This window comes from Podarcis cretensis, assembly GCF_951804945.1.
Source record: "Podarcis cretensis genome assembly, chromosome: Z".
Taxonomy (NCBI): domain Eukaryota; kingdom Metazoa; phylum Chordata; class Lepidosauria; order Squamata; family Lacertidae; genus Podarcis; species Podarcis cretensis.
The window spans coordinates 28,817,549-28,837,614 of NC_137184.1; the positions used below are offsets into that span (position 1 = coordinate 28,817,549).

Consider the following 20,066-nt stretch of genomic DNA (forward strand, 5'->3'; position numbering starts at 1 on the left):
CCCCAAATTATATACAGTGGTACCTCAGTTTTCAAACATAATCCATTCCGGAAGTCCGTTTGAGTTCCAAAACATTCAAAAACCGAAAACTGAAAGCGGAAGCCTCAAACCCAGCCAGATAGGCAATGTATAAATAATAATTTATCATCATCATAATCAAAGTGGAAGCCTCAATACAGAAAACTCAAAACAGAAACTGCGTTTCCTGATCGACTTCCAAGGCACGTTCAAAAACCGAGACATTTACCGTATTTTTCCTTCTATAACACGCAGATTTTTTCTCCTAAAAAGGAAGGGGAAATGTCTGTGCGTGTTATTGAGCGAATGTGTGGTCCCTGGAGCCAAATAGTGCAAGGGGAGGCAAAAAAAAGCAGGCAAAAATCAAACCGCGCGTCTCCTAGAAGGGAAACTTGAAAAGAGGAAGCGGCTGCTTTCCAGCATTCTGCCTCAGGGTCTTACTGCCCACCCACCTCTGTTTCCTTGCTGTGTTTGCTCAAACGGAACAAAGAGCAGGGAAAGCCCCTCCCCTCCAGGCAAGCAGAGGGGAAAGCTGAAAACATGCAGGAGGGAAGAGAGAGAGAGAGCGCGCAAGCTGGCTGGCTTGGGTGGGTAGGTGAGGGAAAACTTTTGCCTTCCTTTCCTCCCTACCCCTCTCCTGCATTCTTAGCCAGCTGCTTCTCTGCACACCCCTCTCCTGCTCCTTGTCCTTTCTGTGTTTTTCCTTCCCTCCCCACTTAAAATGTGGTTAAAAAGCATGGATCCACATGGATCCTCAGGATCTTTGCATTGGGTCAGCCCAAATTCACCATCAGATCACATAGCATGTCCATGGCTACAGCCTGCCCCCCAAAAATCACGCACCCACTGTTGCCTGGGGCTGCAATGGTGCAAAAATGTGGTTAAAAAGCATGGATCTACATGGATCCTAAGGATCTTTGCATTGGGCCAGCCCGAATTCACCATCAGATCACATAACATTTCCATGGCTACAGCCTGCCCCCCCAAAATCACGCACCCACTGTTGCCTGGGGCTGCAATGGTGCAAAAACGTGGTTACAAAACATGGATCCACATGGATCCTCAGGATCTTTGCATTGGGTCAGCCCAAATTCACCATCAGATCACATAGCATGTCCATGGCTACAGCCTGCCCCCCCAAAATCACGCACCCACTGTTGCCTGGGGCTGCAATGGTGCAAAAACGTGGTTACAAAGCATGGATCCACAGGGATTCTCAGGATTTTTGCATTGGGTCACCCCAAATTCACCATCAGATCACATGTCTGTGGCCACAGCATGAAGCACAAAAATGATACATCCACTGTTTCATTCAGAATGCTTTTTCCCTTGTTTTCCTCCTCTAAAAACGATGTGCGTGTTATGGTCAGGTGCGTGTTATAGAGCGAAAAATACGGTACTTCTGGGTTTTCAGCATTCGAGTTCCAAAACGTTCGACTACGGAGGCATTTGAAAACCGAGGTACCACTGTATTTAAGACTCCTCACTGCAGAAATTTGCAAAAATTAGGTTTCACCCCCTAAAATGACATGCCCTACTCCAGTTAAATAAACAAATAGCTACCTCATCCCCCATTTGTGGAACGAAGGGGGAACGCCGCGGTATGGTATCCAGTATCCAATGTGGAGCAAACCATTCTTCAGTGGGCTCACCATCCATTGAAAGCCGTCCACTAGGTTTCTTAAAACAAAAGCATTACAGAGTTTAAACACAAGTACGTTTTTTTCCGCTCCATAAAACACACTTTTTTCCTCCTAAAAGTAAGGGGAAGTGTCTGTGCGTCTTATGGAGTGAGTGTGTGGTTGATTGCTGGCTCCCTTTCTGGCCCCATCCCCTTGCCCAGGCCTCCACTGTTGAATGTTCTGCAGATGGAGGCTGTTTCTTTCCCCAGTGACATGTGACTGGCTGATTGGATTATCTGTCTGGAAACTCTAGAAATGGCTCCCTTTCCTTTCCTAAAAAAGCTGCTGAACTGTGAGTTGAACCCCATAAAAACAGGATTTTTCCCCTTTGCAAGGTAAGCTCAATAACTTTGAGCTGATCTTCAAAAAAAGGGGCTTTTCCCCTTTGCAAAAGAAGCTGCACAACTTTGAGCCAACCCCCCCAAAAAAGGGGCTTTCCCCCTTTCCTCCTCTTAAATCTAGGTGTGTCTTATGGAGCGAAAAATACGGTAACTGGTTTACCTTTCCCAAAAGGGGGGGGGGGGGAATAAAGTTTTACTCAGAAAAGCCTAAAGACCTTTTTCCTTGTCTGTTTGGGTTTTTTGCATTTTTCTTCCTGTCCCTTCATATCTTTCATATTTTCATCTTCAGAACTGCTACACATTTTGCGAGTTGCCTGTCTTGTTTGTCTTTTCGGAGGTTGAAGGTTTATTCCGGCATCTGCAGTCCAGTCAGAATATTCACTGGATGAATCGCTGAAAGATTCACATAACAAAATTCTTAGAAAACACATTTTGTTCCCAGTGGGACATATTTTCAGGGCCACAAAGGGAAGACCAGAGCTTGCTGGTTGGGGGTGGGGAGGGGGAATTACTGATTATACTGGATGAAAAGCAAAAGGAAATAAAAACCCAACAACAGCCAAGTTAGGGTTTAGAATATATATAAACTAATACTATATTTCACAAATACCTTTCAAATTAATATATACCTATAAAATATAAAAGGAAGAAATTGATGTGGCTCTAGGGTATATGAAATCATTTGTAAATGATGAGCTCCAGACGAAAGCAAACATAAAATCTTTCATTCATGACTAATATCAAAAGTGGTTTTATCAGGAACTCGGTATCATGAATACATTTACACATCTCTACCTGGCAGATCTACTGATATTGAGGCCTATTCAATTTCTCAATAAGAGAAAAAGTAGTGTTTAATGAGTGCTGCCACTCTTCCTTCTCCCAAACCATGGAAGACCCTCAACTCTGTCTGTGCCATGTAGCACTGAGAAGAGAAATGGGGAGGACAGCAAATCCACCTCTACCTAGCAGCGCTACTGCCCACGAGGCCTTTGAGCTTCAAGATAGAAAGAGGAGATAAACACCACCTGTTGGTTATTGCCACCTCCTTTTTGTTTTTTGCTCTGTTGCTATGGCGGCCAAGGACATAAGCTTTTTGTCGTCGGTGCTTGTGGGCAGCAATTTATATCAGTCAAGGCAAGAGCCTGCATGGTATGGACAGTGGGGGTCAAAAATGTTAAGCTATTCAAAAGCCACAGAGTGAGTGTCAGTTGGCACATAGTAGGGTCCTCTTTGTGTTACAGGCAGAGAGGAAGTGAATGGGCTGCCATAAATGAAAACTGTAGATTTAAAGACCTAAGGGAAAACAAAGTTAAATAGATTCCCCTCCTTTAAGGTATTTTAAAAGTTGCTGTCGTTGTTCAGATCAACAAGGTAGACAAACCAGAGCAGAGAGAAATTAGGGAAACCACTTTGTGGAGTGAACAAAAGGTAATATAGTTCTGTTTAGAACAGAGGACTCAGCCGACCCAAACTGGGAAGATCTGGGGAGCAGGATGGCTCCTCCCTCCAGGAAGAGGAGGCAGAAGACTTGAAGGTCCCTGCCTATCCAGGTGAGTGGGAGGAACCATCTTATTAACTGAATGTGCTCCAGTCCACTCTGGAAAACAACAGTATCGAATGCTGCTGAGAGTGCAAAGAAAACGAGCAGGATTGCACTCCCCACATCTCCGATAAATGTTATCAAGAAGGATGACCGAGTCCATACGATGACCATGTCTGAATGCATCCGAGTAATTAGCTTCCTTCAAGCATGCCTAAAGCTGGACTGCAACCACCTTCTGAAGCACCTTGCCAAGTAAGGGGATATTTGTCACTGGGTGATAACTGTTTAACACTTCTAGGTCCTGTGAGGTCTACCCCCCCCTCCATTTACTTTTTACTGTATTTTCATACTACAACCAAAACAACAACAATATTGACAAGGCACAGTATAGATAATGTTTACAGCTATGTTGAGTATATGATGGAGAAGTTGTCAGTTTGGAAATGAAGATAAGATTTACCATTATAGCTTAAAAGGAAGGAGATTACAACAGTGCCGTTGATTAATAGTAAGTACATTTATTCTGAGACAGTGTGGTGAATGTTATTTAGTTGTTTTATTTATTTGTTAAATTATGTTATTTATAGTATAGAACTATACTTATTTATAGTATAGTTTTCAATAGTTATTTATAGTATAGAGTGTTATTTATTTCTTAAATTTATTAAATGTAAGTATTCCATGTTACCTGACCCGATGGGGGTTATAACAAGTGTTCATTGGTGTGAATATGTGCTATAAATGGCCACCAAACTATTTCAAATTCCCCCCCCCCCTTTGAAAGGACCTTAATCACCCAGCTGTGGTATGCTAGATATTCTGAAAGTGCTACATCCCATATTCTATCAAGCCAACCCTTCATGGTGAATCCTCCTGATTTCCAGTGCCTCTCTATTTCTAAGTTGGCCACTGCTAGTAATAGAGCTATTAATTTTGGATGTAATATATGAGGACCTTTGGAAAGTGGAATCATTAAAAAGGGCCAAAGAAGGGTCAGGCATTTTCTGTTTCATAATATTCATAACACTGGGCAATAATTTTTTACTTTTTGAATGTTGTCTAGATTTCTACAACTGATTTAGGGTATTTTTGCACTGCTGAATCAGGAAATGGCATCCATTTCTCTGCATCAGGTCAGGTTTACTGTAAACTGAATGGTGGGCGTTGATAAAGGTAAGTACACGTAAATTGCATGTTGCTTCACCATTTTTCAAACTTCAGGGCTTGAACTTCCGTTTCTTGGAACTCCTGGAATGCTCAGCAGCAGGGAGGTCTCTCTTCAGAGTCCAACAGTAGTCAGCCATCATGACTGCGTCCCAGCGACCCTCATACCTGGTCTCCATCTCTTTCATGTCCTGATGGAATCTCTCGCCCTGCTCGTCACTCACTGAACCCAGGTTCTCAGGAAACCGGTCCATATGTGAAAATAGATAGTGCATCTTGTTGCAGTCCAGGTTTCTGAAATCAGTCAGCATGTTGTTGACAAGTTCTGTGTAGTTTCTGGACTTATTGTTGCCAAGAAAGTTCTTCACTACCAGAACAAATGCCTTCCATGATTCCAGTTCTACTTCGTTCATTGACTTTCCGAACTCTGGATCTCTGATGAGCTAACGGATCTGAGGACCGTCAAATATGCCAGCTTTCAACTTCTCCATGGTCAATCCTGGAAAAGCCTGGCACAAGTAAGTGAAGCAGTCACCATCCTTGTCCAGAGCCTTGGTGAACTGCTTGATTAAGCCGAGCTTGATGTGCAGCGGTGGGAAGAGTATTCTTTCTCTGTCCACCAGAGGGTCGTTGATGACGTTCCTTTTTTTGCAAGGCATCAATTCCTCCAGCACAGGCCAGTCCTTCTTCATGTAATGCTGAGCACGGTCCCTACTATCCCACATGCACAGAAAACATGGGTACTTGGTGAAGCCAGACTGTTGTCCCAACAAAAATTTCACCATCTTCAGGTCAACACAAATAAACCACTTATGCTGATCATAACCAATTTTCTCCAGCACATACTTCACCGCTTCATAGTTCTCCTTCAGTGTACTCGAGTGAACCAGGGGTATAGAGGCAAACTGGTTGCTGTTGTGTAGCAGAACACATTTCAGTGATCGCTTGCTGCTGTCAATGAACAGTCTCCAATCTTTGGGCTCGTACTGTGGCACTGCAAGCTTGAGCAGAAGCTGCGCAATATCTGCACAGTACACCAAGTCCTTCTCTTCCGAGAAAAAACGGAGGTACTCTTGATGCCTGTTGCGGAAGAAGCTGATGCAAGCACTGTCAGAGAGGAGGTTTTTTTCCTTCAATCTGGATGCCAACAGTTTGGCAGAGTCCTTTGACAAGCCGAGGTCGCGAACTAGATCATTCAACTCCTTTTGGGAAAATGGATGTGGAGCATCATCTTCAAGAACCACTTCTTCTTCTTCATGTCCTTCAACACTGGAGGCATCTTCGTCACTAATGTCAGGAAGTTCTCCGAAGATAGGCACTGGAATTTCATCACAATGAGCTACAGGACGACGTGCTGATTGAAGATCAGGATACTTCGTGGGGCGGCTGCCCCATTAACTTAGTTTTGATCCCCCAACTTTATGCTTTGCCGCACCAATTTATGGAAGATTTCGAGGTTTTATGACTTCAAACTGATCCCTTTTCGACATAATCACCCAGAACTATCGGACCTGAATACTTCTTGTCATTAAAATAATCATTTCCAATCAAAACAATTATTCGACATGGCATTTTACCTCCACCAACTTCTTCTAAAATGCTCCACACAAGTGTACATGTGAACAAAAACATAAAAAAGGCATGTGGCCATAGCTCAAAAACTTGACCTGATTGAGCAAAACCAATGTGATTTTTGGATTCAGCGCATCAGATTCATCCTAAATCAACTGAAAAAATGCAGACAACAAATTTGTTGTTGACCAGTGTAATACAGTAAATAGATATTTTATCGAATACAGTGATCCAAAAATCTTGCACAAAACAACACTCTCACCACAACTCATCCAACATTCTGGAGATTGATTCTATTCAATTTAACTGGGGTCCAATGCCATCTATGTATTGTTTTGAAGGAGGGTTCTTGAATTCTGCAGACATGGTTTTAAAAGGTAATCTAACCCATTTAGCATTCTATACTTCATCCTGTAACTCCAGTCCCATGTCAGTCCCAGACACTCCTTCCAAACATAACATGTTACCAGTCCATTCCAAAAGAAGTGCCTTATAAATACAAGATGTCACCACTTCTGAATTAGTGACCCCCTGTAAACCCTGTTATTTTCAGGCCATGTGAGTGAGTCCCTAATTCAGACCTAAACTGCTGCTGAGCAAAAGCAAAAGATATGGCTCTTCATCATAAGACACCAAAGCCATTTACAGAATAAAATATTTGAAACCTACTAGGACAGATATCATCCAAAAGTTGATACAGCTCCTCTTTTCTTAGTACAGTAGTTTATTATTTTTATAGGTATTGCATATTCTATACTCTTGCTCCCCCTACTGGCAAATTGATAGTATATTTCTACATCTTTTAAAGTTTTCATGCTCCAATATAGGTAAAGGTAAAGGTACCCCTGCCCGTACGGGCCAGTCTTGACAGACTCTGGGGTTGTGCACCCATCTCACTTAAGAGGCCAGGGGCCAGCGCTGTCCGGAGACACTTCCGGGTCACATGGCCAGCGTGACATCGCTGCTCTGGCCAGAGCCAGAGCCAGAGCCAGAGCCGCACACGGAAACGCCGTTTACCTTCCCGCTGGTAAGCGGTCCCTATTTATCTACTTGCACCCGGAGGTGCTTTCGAACTGCTAGGTTGGCAGGCGCTGGGACCGAGCAGCGGGAGCGCACCCCGCCGCAGGGATTCGAACCGCCGACCTTTCGATCGGCAAGCCCTAGGTGCTGAGGCTTTAACCCACAGGGCCACCTGCGTCCCTTATGCTCCAATATAGGTGTTAAAGGAAAACTGTAAAATGCCAATGATTTTGTCCAGCTTCCCCTGGACCTGCATGGTTGCTTTAAGAAAGGCATTATTTAGACCTGTAATCATCATCTTATTAAGGTTTTGAAAAGGTAGTACTCTTAATCCAGAAGGGTCTATGCAAAGTTCTGCATCAACCCATGGAATAAACCAATCTCTGACCTGGTAAATGTTTCCAAGACTACATTTATCTAGCTATCTCTGCTGCCATCCTATCCAAGTAGGAGCTTGCGTAGGATAGCAGCAGGGAGGTTTTCCTAAGGAAGGGGTGCACCACTGCCTCCTTCAAGGCAGATGGCACCTCCCTACTCTCCAATGAAGCATTAATCACTACAGGGATCCATCCAATCTCCTAGAGCTAGTTTTAAGAAGCCAATATGAGAAAGTGTCAAAGAGGCAAGTGGTTGGTGGCAGTTCTTTAAGCAGCTTGTCCATATCCGCAGGATGCAATAATCTAAACCAATCCAGTATAGATGGAACAGATGTTGCTCTATAAACTTCCATTGGACTTGGCATCCAAGTCTGTCTGAACCTGAACAATTTTGTCTCTGAAGTATCTTTGCAAAGTTGTTATAGCACACCTCTGAAGGCATCAGAGCATCCGTTATTGGCCAGATCATAAAATCCCATTCACTATTCTGAAAGGTTCTGCCAGACAGCTAATTGAGGGTGCAATGGTGGCAAAGAAGTAGGCTTTGTTTGCTCCCACCACTGCTACGTGGTAGGCATGATGGTGCTTTCTCACGCATGTTTAGTCAAGTTTGCACCAAATCATACATCAACTGTACTGTAGTCTCTACCCCTCCTATTTCACACCACACAAATCACTGGAATACTGAGGCGATCTATGTGCTTGACAGTGAGGGCACTGCTCTGCTGTCATTTATGCTATGGTTGTTTAGGCATGTTACAGCAAACCAGCTTGTCTAATAAGGTAAAGGTAAAGGTAAAGGACCCCTGGAGGGACGCGGGTGGCGCTGTGGGTTAAACCAGAGCCTAGGACTTGCTGATCGAAAGGTCGCTGTTCGAATCCCCGCAGCGGGGTGAGCTCCCGTCGTTCGGTCCCAGCTCCTGCCCACCTAGCAGTTCAAAAGCTAAGCTAAGTGCAAGTAGATAAATAGGGACCGTTTTCTAGCGGGAAGGTAAACAGCGTTTCTGTGTGCGGCGCTGGTGCTGGCTCGCCAGATGCAGCTTTGTCACGCTGGCCACGTAACCCGGAAGTGTCATCGGACAGCGCCGGCTCCCGGCCTCTTGAGCGAGATGAGTGAGCAACCCTAGAGTCGGTCACGACTGGCCCTGACGGGCAAGGGTACCTTTACCGTTTTAAAGGACCCCTGACAGTTAACTACAGTCGCAAACGACTCTGGGGTTGTGGTGCTCATCTTGCTTTACAGGCCAAGGGAGCTGGCATTTGTCCGCTCCGCAGTGTTTTTCCGGGTCATGTGGTCAGCATGACTAAGCCACTTCTGGTGCAACAGAACACCGAAACCAGAGCAGTGCACAGAAACACTGTTTACCTTCCCGCTGGAGCAGTACCTATTTATCTACTTGCACTTTTAGGCGTACTTTCGAACTGCTAGGTTGGCAGGAGCTGGGACCGAACAACAGGAGCTCACCCCATCGTGGGGATTCAAACCGCTGACCTTCTGATCGGCAAGCCCAAGAGGCTCAGTGGTTTGAGTTATTTTGGGGGGGGGGGTTACGAACGTTTTTAACATAGAAGTGAGTGTTCTGAGCTCTCTGAAGCCTTGCCGCTGCCTGGAGCCAAGCCCGGACATCCGCAGGGCCTACGGGGGCTCCACGAGCCAGGCCCCAACATCTGAGGGACCTACGGAGGCTCCGCAATCAGCCTCCGGCCGCAGGAGCTCTCTAATGACTCCACAAATGGCCAGAGCCAGGCCCCGACATCCGCAGGATGCCCAGCAGGTCGCGTCCCAGCCCCAAAGTTAGTTAAGGAACACTTATCTAACAAAGACCAAGAGCAGTGAAGCTGTTAAGAAAACAAATATGAGCCTGGACCAAAAAGCCCTTTACCAACCCTTGCTCCACCGCCAGCTGTAGCAAGATGGGTGGCATCTAGCCAGGTAAGCCCACCTACCCTGTGGGAGGGGGGGGGAGTGTAAAATTTTGGGATTCTGCAAGGGATTTGGGGATTTGTTTATGTGAGTCTGCCTTTGTCTCTGCTTTGCATAGGGCTAGGAGATATATTGATAATATTGTCCAATACCAGTTTCCAGACCACAATGCAATGACCATTTAAAAATAATTGACAATACATGGCAAATCAGTGTGTGTGTGTGTCCGCGCACACACACACACGAGTGCATGCACAGACATAACATGTGTTTGCCTGGTAGCAGTTGGCAGAAAGCTCGGTTTCATGATGCCACTGCCAATGCTGAGTCACTGACTTCCCTCCCAGATGTCGCAAAAGAAAAAAACCAAGCATATTGCCCTATGTCGTTCACACCTCTTTCCTCCCTTGCTCCTGTGTGTGTGTGTGTGTGTCTGACTTACCACACATCCAATCTTTACACTCCCCACCCACCCAATTTCCATGCTCTTTTGCCCAGCTGCATGCCCAATCTTCACTCCCCGCACCAGCAGCTATCTCCAAAGACTGAGCCTTCACCCACCCTGCATAGTTCCATGTTTCAGACACTGTGATATATCACTAAATCACAATGTTTAGCTGGTGATATATCATGATGTTGAAAACCAGATATCACCCGGCCCTACATAAGTACCTGAGTAACTTCTCCCCCTTGGTTCAAGCAAGCATACTGTGTCTTGTCCTATTTGAACCTGGGCTATGCTTTACAAGTTGTAAGCCAGAAATAAGCCAAGGTTTATTACTGGTTTATTTCTGGCTTACTGCTTAGTTTGCATGAAATACATAAACCACACTTTACATTCATACAATATGACAAAGCATACTTGACTCATTTGAGCCAAGGTGGGGGGTGGGGAGAATTGGGAGAAACTATTGTAATTAAAAACATGGTTTAAAATGTGCAATTGAGGCTTTACTATAGAGACGTGTCACTCTAGACACACGTGTGTTTAATTCTGGGGGCCATCAAATATGTTATATGAATTTATAAGTTATTTACTTTTTTCCTTTACATTTTTTACAGCTTGGCTGTTGATCTGCTGTGATTATCTTGTTCAGACTCTGCAGAGGATGAGACTAACAAGGGGAAGCAGGTAAACTGAAAGGAAGAAGTTAGCACTCACAAGTTATTTGCTATCAGTTTAGCAGATAAAAATCTGCACTAATTTCTGTTACTTTTACAAAATTCTTGTATTGAGCAGCAAAATGTTCCTATGTAGAGCTGTGCACATCGTGCCCTCCCCACATTAGGTGGCCTTGTATCAAGCAGCACATTCATTGTGAAATATTCTCCTTTAAAACAGAGTAAGAGAAATTACCTAGAGCTGCTTTCACTTTGCCATGCAGTGACATTGTCGTCCACAGACGCATCACTTGTGCCACCTGTGTCATCTTCCTGAGAGGGGAAGAAAAGAGAAAGCTTTGTCCATTTGCTCTATCACTTTGCTACAGTCACAAATTTGCTAGCAGAAAGATGACTTCCTTCTCATATTGCACACCTCCTGTTACGTGTAGGTCTAAAAGACACTGTCAATAACTAAACGGGGAAGGGCTGCAGCTCAGTGGTAAAGCATCTGTTTTGAATGCAGAAAGTCCCAACATCTTCAGGTAGGGCTGAGAGAGACTCCTGCCTGAAATCCTGGAAAGCTGCTGTTGCCAGTCAGTGTAGGCAACACTGAGCTAGATGGACCGATGGTCTCACTTAGTATTCAGCAGCTTCTTATCTTCTCAAACTGACTCAAAGGAGTGCAAAGAAAGCACCTGTGTCCGTCTTTTGTCACAAACTGTAAAATCCAAAGCTGAGCATTAAGCAAAGCTTTAGTAACTGCTCTTGACATTAGATACAGCGGGCGAACAGAAAACTGCAAGGGAAAACATCTTCCACGAACATCAAAGCTGCCATTACAGCATTCCAGAACTAGCAGAGTGCCAGACTCATAACAGCAGTCCTGTTAAGGGCAAACAGCCAGCATTTCTCCCTCCAGAATGTTTGCAGACCTGCAGATTGGACTCAAATAGCAATAAGGGGAGATAGCTGAATTAATAATTATACTTAGCATCTGTAAGCATCTTATAGATGTGTTATAAGGATTACAATTAGATAATGCAAGAGAAGAGCTGTAATTCTTACAGCAACCCTATGAGGTCATACTATCACCCATATTCTCAGACAAGCATGCTTTGCATAAAGCCACCCAGTAAGTTCATGATAAAGGCAAGATTTGAATTGGGGGTTCCTGTTTCATAGCATCTTAGCCACTACGCTACACAAACTCCCAACCATAACAATTTGAGGGTGATCTAAATAGCTGGTAGGGGTTTTCGTACTGGCAAAACCAACCTGTTCACAGATCACTGCCAGCTCCTAATTGTCCAACTGAATTTGTCTTGAACTCATTTCCAGTCTTACTTCTGCTAATTGTGACAAAACTCTAACTCCAACATTTTGATCATATTTGGTAATGGTTTAAAGTCCACTTTTTATTTTAATGCTTTCCCCCACTAACACGATTTAATATAATAACCAGACACCTGACCTCAGAAGAGCTTTCAGAGTCTTCCTGAGTATGTGAGCTTCTTCGTACACCTTGTGAATGATGATCAAAGGTGGAGCGTGTTTGGTAAGCATGCTGACGCTTGCGTTGGTTTCTTCGCAAAGATCGCCCACTGCCGGGTTGATAATCACACTTTCACAGTACCAGGGAAGAACAGAACACAGAATTTGAGATTACAGAGGAAAGTTTGCAGCATCGAACATCAAGATCGACCAAATCTATGCAATAATGTAGGGCTGGCTCATGCCTGTAATGCTGAACTATGGCTCTCTAACAGGTGAGCATTTTTATTCAAAACCTTGGTTGAAGTATTTGAAACATCCATTTTAGCCAGTAAAAGGGTCTGTTTCATTATTCCAGCCTTAAATATTCATTGTGTAGATAAAGTTCTTTTCCTCACTGTACCCAAACCCCCAAGTGTTTCAGGAGCATACTGCAGTATAAGCTATAATAAACCCACAACCAATGCAAATTAAACAACTGAGCTAAAAGCAGAAGTAGGGAACCTGTGGCCCTCTAAATGTCAGACTCCAACTCCCATCAGAGGCCACAGGTGATGGGATATTTATTGGCAGGGAGGCTGTGAGTAGCACAGTGAACAGGACACCATCAGAATCCTTAACCTGCTTCATGTGTTCAACACAAGTTACAAACACTTTAGATCTGTACTTAGGCGGGGGTGGGGTGGGGAACAAGAAACTTGGGGGAGAGAGACTGAATTCTTATAAACTATACAGTGGCACCTTGGTAGTCGAACAGCTTGGGTCCCGAACAAATCGGCTCCTGAACGCCGCAAACCCGGAAGCGAGTGTTCTGGTTTGCGAACATTTTTCGGAAAATGAACATCCGAAGCATCTTCCGATTGAGTGCAGGAAACTCGCCTTAGTTTTTGAACCAAGCCGAGCCTTGGTTTTCGAACCGTTTCGGGAGTCAAATGGACTCCTGGAACAGATTAAATTCGAGAACCAAGATACCACTGTACATGGGGGGGGAAATCTGGTCTGATGTTGCCCTGAACACTTAGACAGGCAAAGATTTGGGGGGGGGGGAGCACAACTCTGCCCCTGCTGGCCCAAACTGTGGGCGAATGAGATTATATTTAAAACTGGTCTGATGTTTAACAGCAGTATCTTCAGGCTTGAGAGCTGGCTGACAGGACACTGGTTCCCCAGTTGGAGGAGGAAGAGCCAGCATGCAGCAATCAACAATTAAGCATTCAACACCCTCTGTATCTGCCCTGTCTCATGCCTTACACCATACCTCCCACTACCTGCAACCACTATAATTGGAGCCTCCTTGCTCTCCCTACCTAATCCCTTACTCTCAAAAAGGTAAAAGACCCCTGACAGTTAAGTCCAGTCGTGAACGACTCTGGGGTTGCGGTGCTCATCTCGCTTTTCTGGCCAAGGAAGCCGACATTTGTCTGCAGATCATGTGGCCAGCATGACTAAGCCACTTCTGGCAAAACCAGAGCAGCACACGGAAACGCCATTTACCTTCCCACCAGAGCGGTACCTATTTATCCACTTGCACTTTGATGTGCTTTCGAACTGCTAGGTTGGCAGGAGCTGGGACTGAGCAATGGGACCTTACCCCGTCACAGGGATTCAAACTGCCAACCTTCTGATCAGGAAGCCCTAGGCTCAGTTGTTTAGACCACAGCACCACCCACGTCCCCAATCCCTTACTCTTACTCACAATTTATTAATGTATATGAATATACATGGAGTTTATCCATTTATCTGTGTAGTCTGAGGACATGAACCCACTTGCATCATTCTTCCTAAGATGAGGAGGCCCAAATGAGATACCCTCCAGTTCCCTGGCTCTCTACTCAGAAGTCAAGTTTAAAGCTACGCTAAGCTTATTTATCATATTATGCACCACAAGCCTCATTCCCCTGCAATTTATGTGGAACTTTGCTCTTTTGCACAAGCTTGGATACTCCCTAAAAAATCCTGGATGCCAGTGGTATTTCAGCCCTTCCTCCCAATAGCACTGCCCTCCAAAGCATTAAGATCCTATATCTGTGCTTGGCTAGCTAGCTCTTAGCATGGAATACACAGGATTTCTGAAAACAAGCAAAATTTCTCACCCTTTGTAAAGTATGGGAAGGCTTTCTCTTCTTTTCAAGAGTATACAGATGAATTTCTAATTCGCCTTTTGCAGCTCGGCATTCCTCTTGAACTCTTAAGAAGATGTTAAGTTTGGGTTAATCTTTGAACCTTTAAACATGTTCTTAGATTTTCATCACCCTGGCTTCCAAGCTTTTTCTTTTTTTTTGCTGGGGGGGGGATTCAGAATTTTCCCCATCTATTGAAGCTAGTGTTCTTCAATCTAGAATTCTATATGCACTCCTGCTATGTGTTCATTTCAACAGAGAGATTAGATCTGCATGCACAAAAGAAAGATGCAATAGCCACCACTTAATTGAACGGGGAAACTGTTCTGGATGAGAAAATTTGATGCGCAAACTGGAGCTTGCTCAGCCAGGATAGTTGGTGGAGAAGTGTGGTCTTTATTTTGCACTTAAAGAACAGGCGTCAGTGCAGGGTGGCTAAAAATGTAATCCTGTGCAATTTCCTGTGGCAGGCCACAGTGAGCACAGCAGAGTTTATTCCTGAGTTCACATGTATAAGATTTCATGCGCAAAGCTACCATTTCTCAAAACTGCAAATTTAATGGGATAAGAGAAAAATATTATGCTTTTAGGACTTTTTGAGCAAATCAAATGGTCTTTGATTAGAGCAGTTGTGGGAAACCTTTCCCAATTGGTGAGCTGGATCCTGAGCTCCCCCACCCGGGGAAGGCCACTTTGACAGGTGAGGAGGACTGCCCACCTATCAATCACCTGCCATCAGCATGACACCAAGCAGTCAATTTTTTCCTTTGTAGCACAAACTGAGCTCAAGCTGTGCTGCAAGGAAAAATCCAATCCAAAGTTACCACTGGTAAGCTGATAAGGCACTGTTCAAGCCTGGCTTTTGGCTGATTCCAACCAGTTTGCTGTTACTCTCAAACAGCTGATCTGCAGCGACAGCAAGTCTCCCTTGCAAAAGAATAAGCAGGAGTGCACTTTAAGGCTCCAAATTGTTCACTGGCAGCTACATCACAAATGATGTCAGGTGTGGGGCAAGTGGGTGTGGTCTTGGAAAATGGCTTTGTGGGCCAAACAGGGACTTGTACTAGGTCTAATCAGGCCTGTGGGCTAGAGGTTCTTCATTTCCAGATTAGAGGGATCCTTACAGCAGCGTCTCTAGGAAGGGGTAATTTATCAAACAATGCCCCTTGCAATTCTACAAGGACTGGAACAAAGGTGTTTAGAGTGCTGTGTTTCTGTGGTGCTGCAACTGGTGTATTCATGTTCCAAGTCCAGCAAAAGCAAGGGAACACTAGAGAAAAGCAACACAGCTATGTAAACTCTATACTTGGGGACTTGTTGTTTAACCCACCAAACCACATCTCTCTGCTGCCTATGTCTGTCAATTTCAAGTATGAACTGGTGAAGAACCAGCCTTGACCTATGCATTTGTTACCTGGGCTGTTGTGACATACTCCCTTCAGTGAAGATGGAATAATTAAAGCTTGGTCACTCCCTTTCTAAAACAACCAAGAATTCAGATATTCTCTGCATGTGGTAGTGTATAATATAAACCTGCAGCAAGGCCTCTTGATGCTGGGGAGTGCAGTGAAAACCTATTCCCCAAGCTAGGTAGAAATCAAAGCTGAGGCACAATGGAGACAAAAACTGTTTCTATTAACATACATTCAAAAAGGATAACGCTTGAAGGTTTCACTATTAAAGGCACAGTATTTATTTTCTCTCTGAAATGCCGTTTTAGGTTTAAACTTCACTTATAATTCTCTACAACAGAACTGTTTCTATTAAAAGTATCTCCTCCTGCAATTACTACAGTGGTGCCTCGCAAGACGAAAAGAATCCGTTCCGCAAGTCTCTTTGTCTAGCGGTTTTTTCGTCTTGCGAAGCAAGCCCATTGACGGCTTAGCGGATTAGCGCTATTAGCGGTTTAGCGGCTTTTAGCAGCTTTTAGCGGCTTATCGGATAAGCGGCTTAGAAAAAGGGGGGGGGAGGGAAAAAACCCCGCAGGAACTCGCAAGACATTTTCGTCTTGCGAAGCAAGCCCATAGGAAATTCGTTTTGCGAAGCACCTCCAAAACGGAAAACTCTTTCGTCTAGCGAGTTTTCCGTCTTGCGAGGCATTCGTCTTGCGGGGCACCACTGTATTTGCTTTCCCTCTTCCTAAAGTATCTCTATCCTCTTTCTCAGTCTATTTCCTCCACCTGAGGAAATTAAACAGGCTTATCCTGCCAGACAGACCCCTAAGCACACCTAGCTACTTTTGTAGCCAGGCTCTAGCTGCCATGTAAACTTTCAAATTTCTTTACCAGCCCCATACACTCCTGATTGGCTGTTTCTCTCCCCTGCCATGACTGGCCAAAGGTTTCCAAGATGATGACCTACAGGTATGTCCGTCAGTTAAACCTCCTACTTTGGCTTAGGTTTAGAAAAGCTAAAGAAGGGAGTTGGTGTGACAGCAAACAAACAAACAAACAAATATACTCTGCTGATCTCATGGGAACACATGGGTGAGTTCCTTAAAACGATTCCAGGAAGATCATGGCACACACATGCATAAAGACAAAACTTGAAATAATTCTAAACATTGTTTTTACCTGCTAATCCCAGGATGCAGCTCGTTCACCACCACTCTCCTGCTCCATGCCATGAGATCCCTCTCCGTGGCCATCTGACTTCTAGGAGCGTTGTGGTGCATCTGCCGAACACCTTCAATCTGACCACTCCGTCTGAGCCCAACATTTGGGGGGGAAGCTATATCCAAACTTGGACTTCTCAAAGCTACCAAAACAAACCAGAAGACTAATCAACTTTCCCCATCGTGTTTGTTGTATCAAAAGAAGACCAATGAACACTGAATCCTTCTACACTTGTCTAGAAGAATAACAGGAGATGACTCTTACTATTAGCAGGCTGCAATCTGATTTGCAGAAGATTTGGAGTAGCTTCACTTCCATTAAGTCTTCTCTGATCTTGCTCTCGTTGTAGCTCCCTGATCATTCCATCAAGGATGCTTTCTTCTTGGTCATTAGTTTGCTGCCCAATCACCTGCTCCACAACTTCACCATCACCTTTGCAAAAAAAAGAGCATCAAGTGAGCATTCCGAGATGTACAACAATACTTTATTAGAGTGAATGCCAAAAGGTGTGCCATGGGAGACCCCGAAGCAGGTTACCATGTGCCCATCAAGAACCTTGTGCTAGCCAGTGAGCCTGCATGCTAGTACTGAACTGAACTATTTTTCCTTGACACACAGGTGAAAGAAGAGCCCCGTGCAACTCAGAAGACTGCATTCTCCATTTAAAGTAAGAATTAAACGTAGGAACCGCTTGCTCATTAAAAAAAAAGAACTGTCGTCTGGCTAGGTGTTTATGTATGCACAATATTCATCTTGCCTGCAGATTTAGGATCCTATCCAACGCAGAGCCTGGAGGTCTCTTTGGAGGTCAAGGCTTGTGATCCTGCAGATAAACCTTACTCCATCTGGACTGGAAGAATCTCACAGTAGTTTGAAAACAACCTGAAGAACCCCATCTCAGGGACAACTCACTCGTCCCCCCATAATCCATCAAACCCTTCTTTCAGTTCCTGATTCCCACCCACCCCCAGGTCTCAAGAGCAAATGCAGCAACAGACTTGACAGGAAGTCCAAGGGGCCAGAGGAGCACCTACTTGGCTCACAGACAGTTCTATTGCTGCAAGTCTACGTGGAAGGGACTACTTGGGGGGAGGAAGGTGATCCTGCTGCAAACAATGACCTAGCAGAGCAACTGACAGTGATTATAAGTCTTCTCTGAACCTGTACTGGGTTAACATATCATCACTGTCATCATCTTGTATGCCACCACTCCATTCCATAGTTAGAAACCATGACTCCAGCTCCAGCCTGGATCAGCACCAACTGGAAGCAGATCACCCCTATGGATTCAATCTTTTACACCTTTGACCAGATCTCATTTGTGTTGTGTATTTGTTGATTTTTCCAAGTCTCCCTTGTATTGTGTAATTTTCTGGCCTCACTCTGCTAAAACGTTTTTGCAGGTGATTAAACCTATCTATAAAGGTTAAAATATAATGCACCTGATGAAATGGTATCTGACCAACAAATATGATACAATAAGTCTGTAGGTCTTTAAGGTGCCACTAGACACTGTTTTTCATTTTTCTTTATTTTATTCTGAAACAGACTAGCACAGCTCCCACTCTGGAATTTGTTCCTAAAGGTATTATTGTCACACTTGTCCTAGGACAGTGCTACTCAAAGTGGTAGTCCCTGGACTACTGCCAGTCCATGGGCCATCAGCTGCTAGTCCATGATGAGTTTCCTGCCCTCCTTACTAAATGTGTGGGTCTCTTTCACCAAGCAGCAGATCCTGCCGCCACTGCCACCTCTCTTTCTGCTTTTCACTGCTTCCCACCAGCTTGAGCAGAGGTGAGTCCTTCATGGAGCACTAGGCCTTGCAGTCTTCCAGGCCTGACTGCCTGACTGGGCAGGTATGATGACAGTGACAGCTATTCTCTGACCAGTCAAGAGAGGGGTGAACGAGAAAGGGGAAAAGACCTTCATCAGATCACCCAATAAGAGTGTGGGGAGAGGAAAATATTATTTTGACTTCTTGGGGGGAGGGATTGGACTGCAGTCCCGTGTGAGTTCACTTGAGCCCTGTATAAGGAAGCACCTACAGGCTGTTCTAATCTGAATCCCACAGATGTTGTGGGTCACCATGGATGGGGTAATGCAATACAGATTTATCACAAATAATTCTAATTGTATCTGTATTGTATCAGTTCTCTAAATCTACACTCTGGTGTTAACTTCATTTCTATTGGAGTCCGTATGGAAAGTGACCACGCCCCCTTACTTCTGTCTACATGCGACCCAATAAATAAGATCTTGAAGCCTGGTAACTCTGATCAGGCCTCTGATAGTATTTTGAAAAGGATTAGATAGTCCCAATTCGAAGGGACCAAATTCCTGGACTCAAGACAAAATGTTACACTTGAGAACAACCCTTAGTAACTCACATTCTATTAAGGTAGTAATAACAGCTTACTCCCAAGTAATAGACAACTGTGGTACAATAGCTAAGCCTGCATCTGTTACCCTCTCTAATCCCTCCCCTTGGTTTGACCAGGAATGCTATACAGAGAAAAGATTGCTCAGAATATCGTTCAGAGACCTTTGCAAAAAGGGTGACGATAAAACCAAAAAAACCTATTTTACTCGTAGGAAGTTATATAATGAAGTTATTGCTAAGAAGAAGAAAATATACCATCAGAATAAATGGACACACTTAATAAATGCAGTAAAAGTGAATCATCATAAAACCTTCTGGCAAATAAACTCTGGCTACCTGAATACTATTTTTTAATTGTACCTACCATTCCCTCCCAAACCTGGGTGGACTACTATTTTAAAATACTCAAAATCTCACCCTGCTTTCTTCCAAATGCTGATGAGCCTGTCCTCTTTACTATACCAAACTTGCCCCCAGTAAGCTCAGACAAAATTATGGAACTTATTGCAGAGCTAAAACTCCGTAAGGCCCCTGGCTCTGATGGGATTTCTGCTGAGGTTTTGAAAAAAGTATGCACATCGGTGGACATCACCACTTGCTAACCTTTTAACTCTTAAAGATGAATATGGAATTATACCATAATCGTGGTTAACTTCTGTAATCATCCCAATTTATAAAAAAGGTGATCCTGAACAGCCGTGTAATTATCACC

General features: G+C 44.2%; 1 protein-coding gene across 1 annotated transcript in view; it reads right to left on the minus strand.

The window, feature by feature from the left end:
* BRWD3 (bromodomain and WD repeat domain containing 3) overlaps positions 1–20,066 on the minus strand; it is an 80,607-nt gene that overhangs the window by 24,527 nt on the left and 36,014 nt on the right. The window contains exons 18-24 of the mRNA XM_079961591.1: positions 17,239–17,406; positions 16,933–17,116; positions 14,333–14,426; positions 12,220–12,369; positions 11,002–11,078; positions 2,257–2,434; positions 1,582–1,698 (exon numbers count right to left, since the gene is read on the minus strand). Coding sequence (XP_079817717.1) covers positions 1,582–1,698; positions 2,257–2,434; positions 11,002–11,078; positions 12,220–12,369; positions 14,333–14,426; positions 16,933–17,116; positions 17,239–17,406 — 968 coding nt within the window. The remainder of the gene's footprint in view (positions 1–1,581; positions 1,699–2,256; positions 2,435–11,001; positions 11,079–12,219; positions 12,370–14,332; positions 14,427–16,932; positions 17,117–17,238; positions 17,407–20,066) is intronic.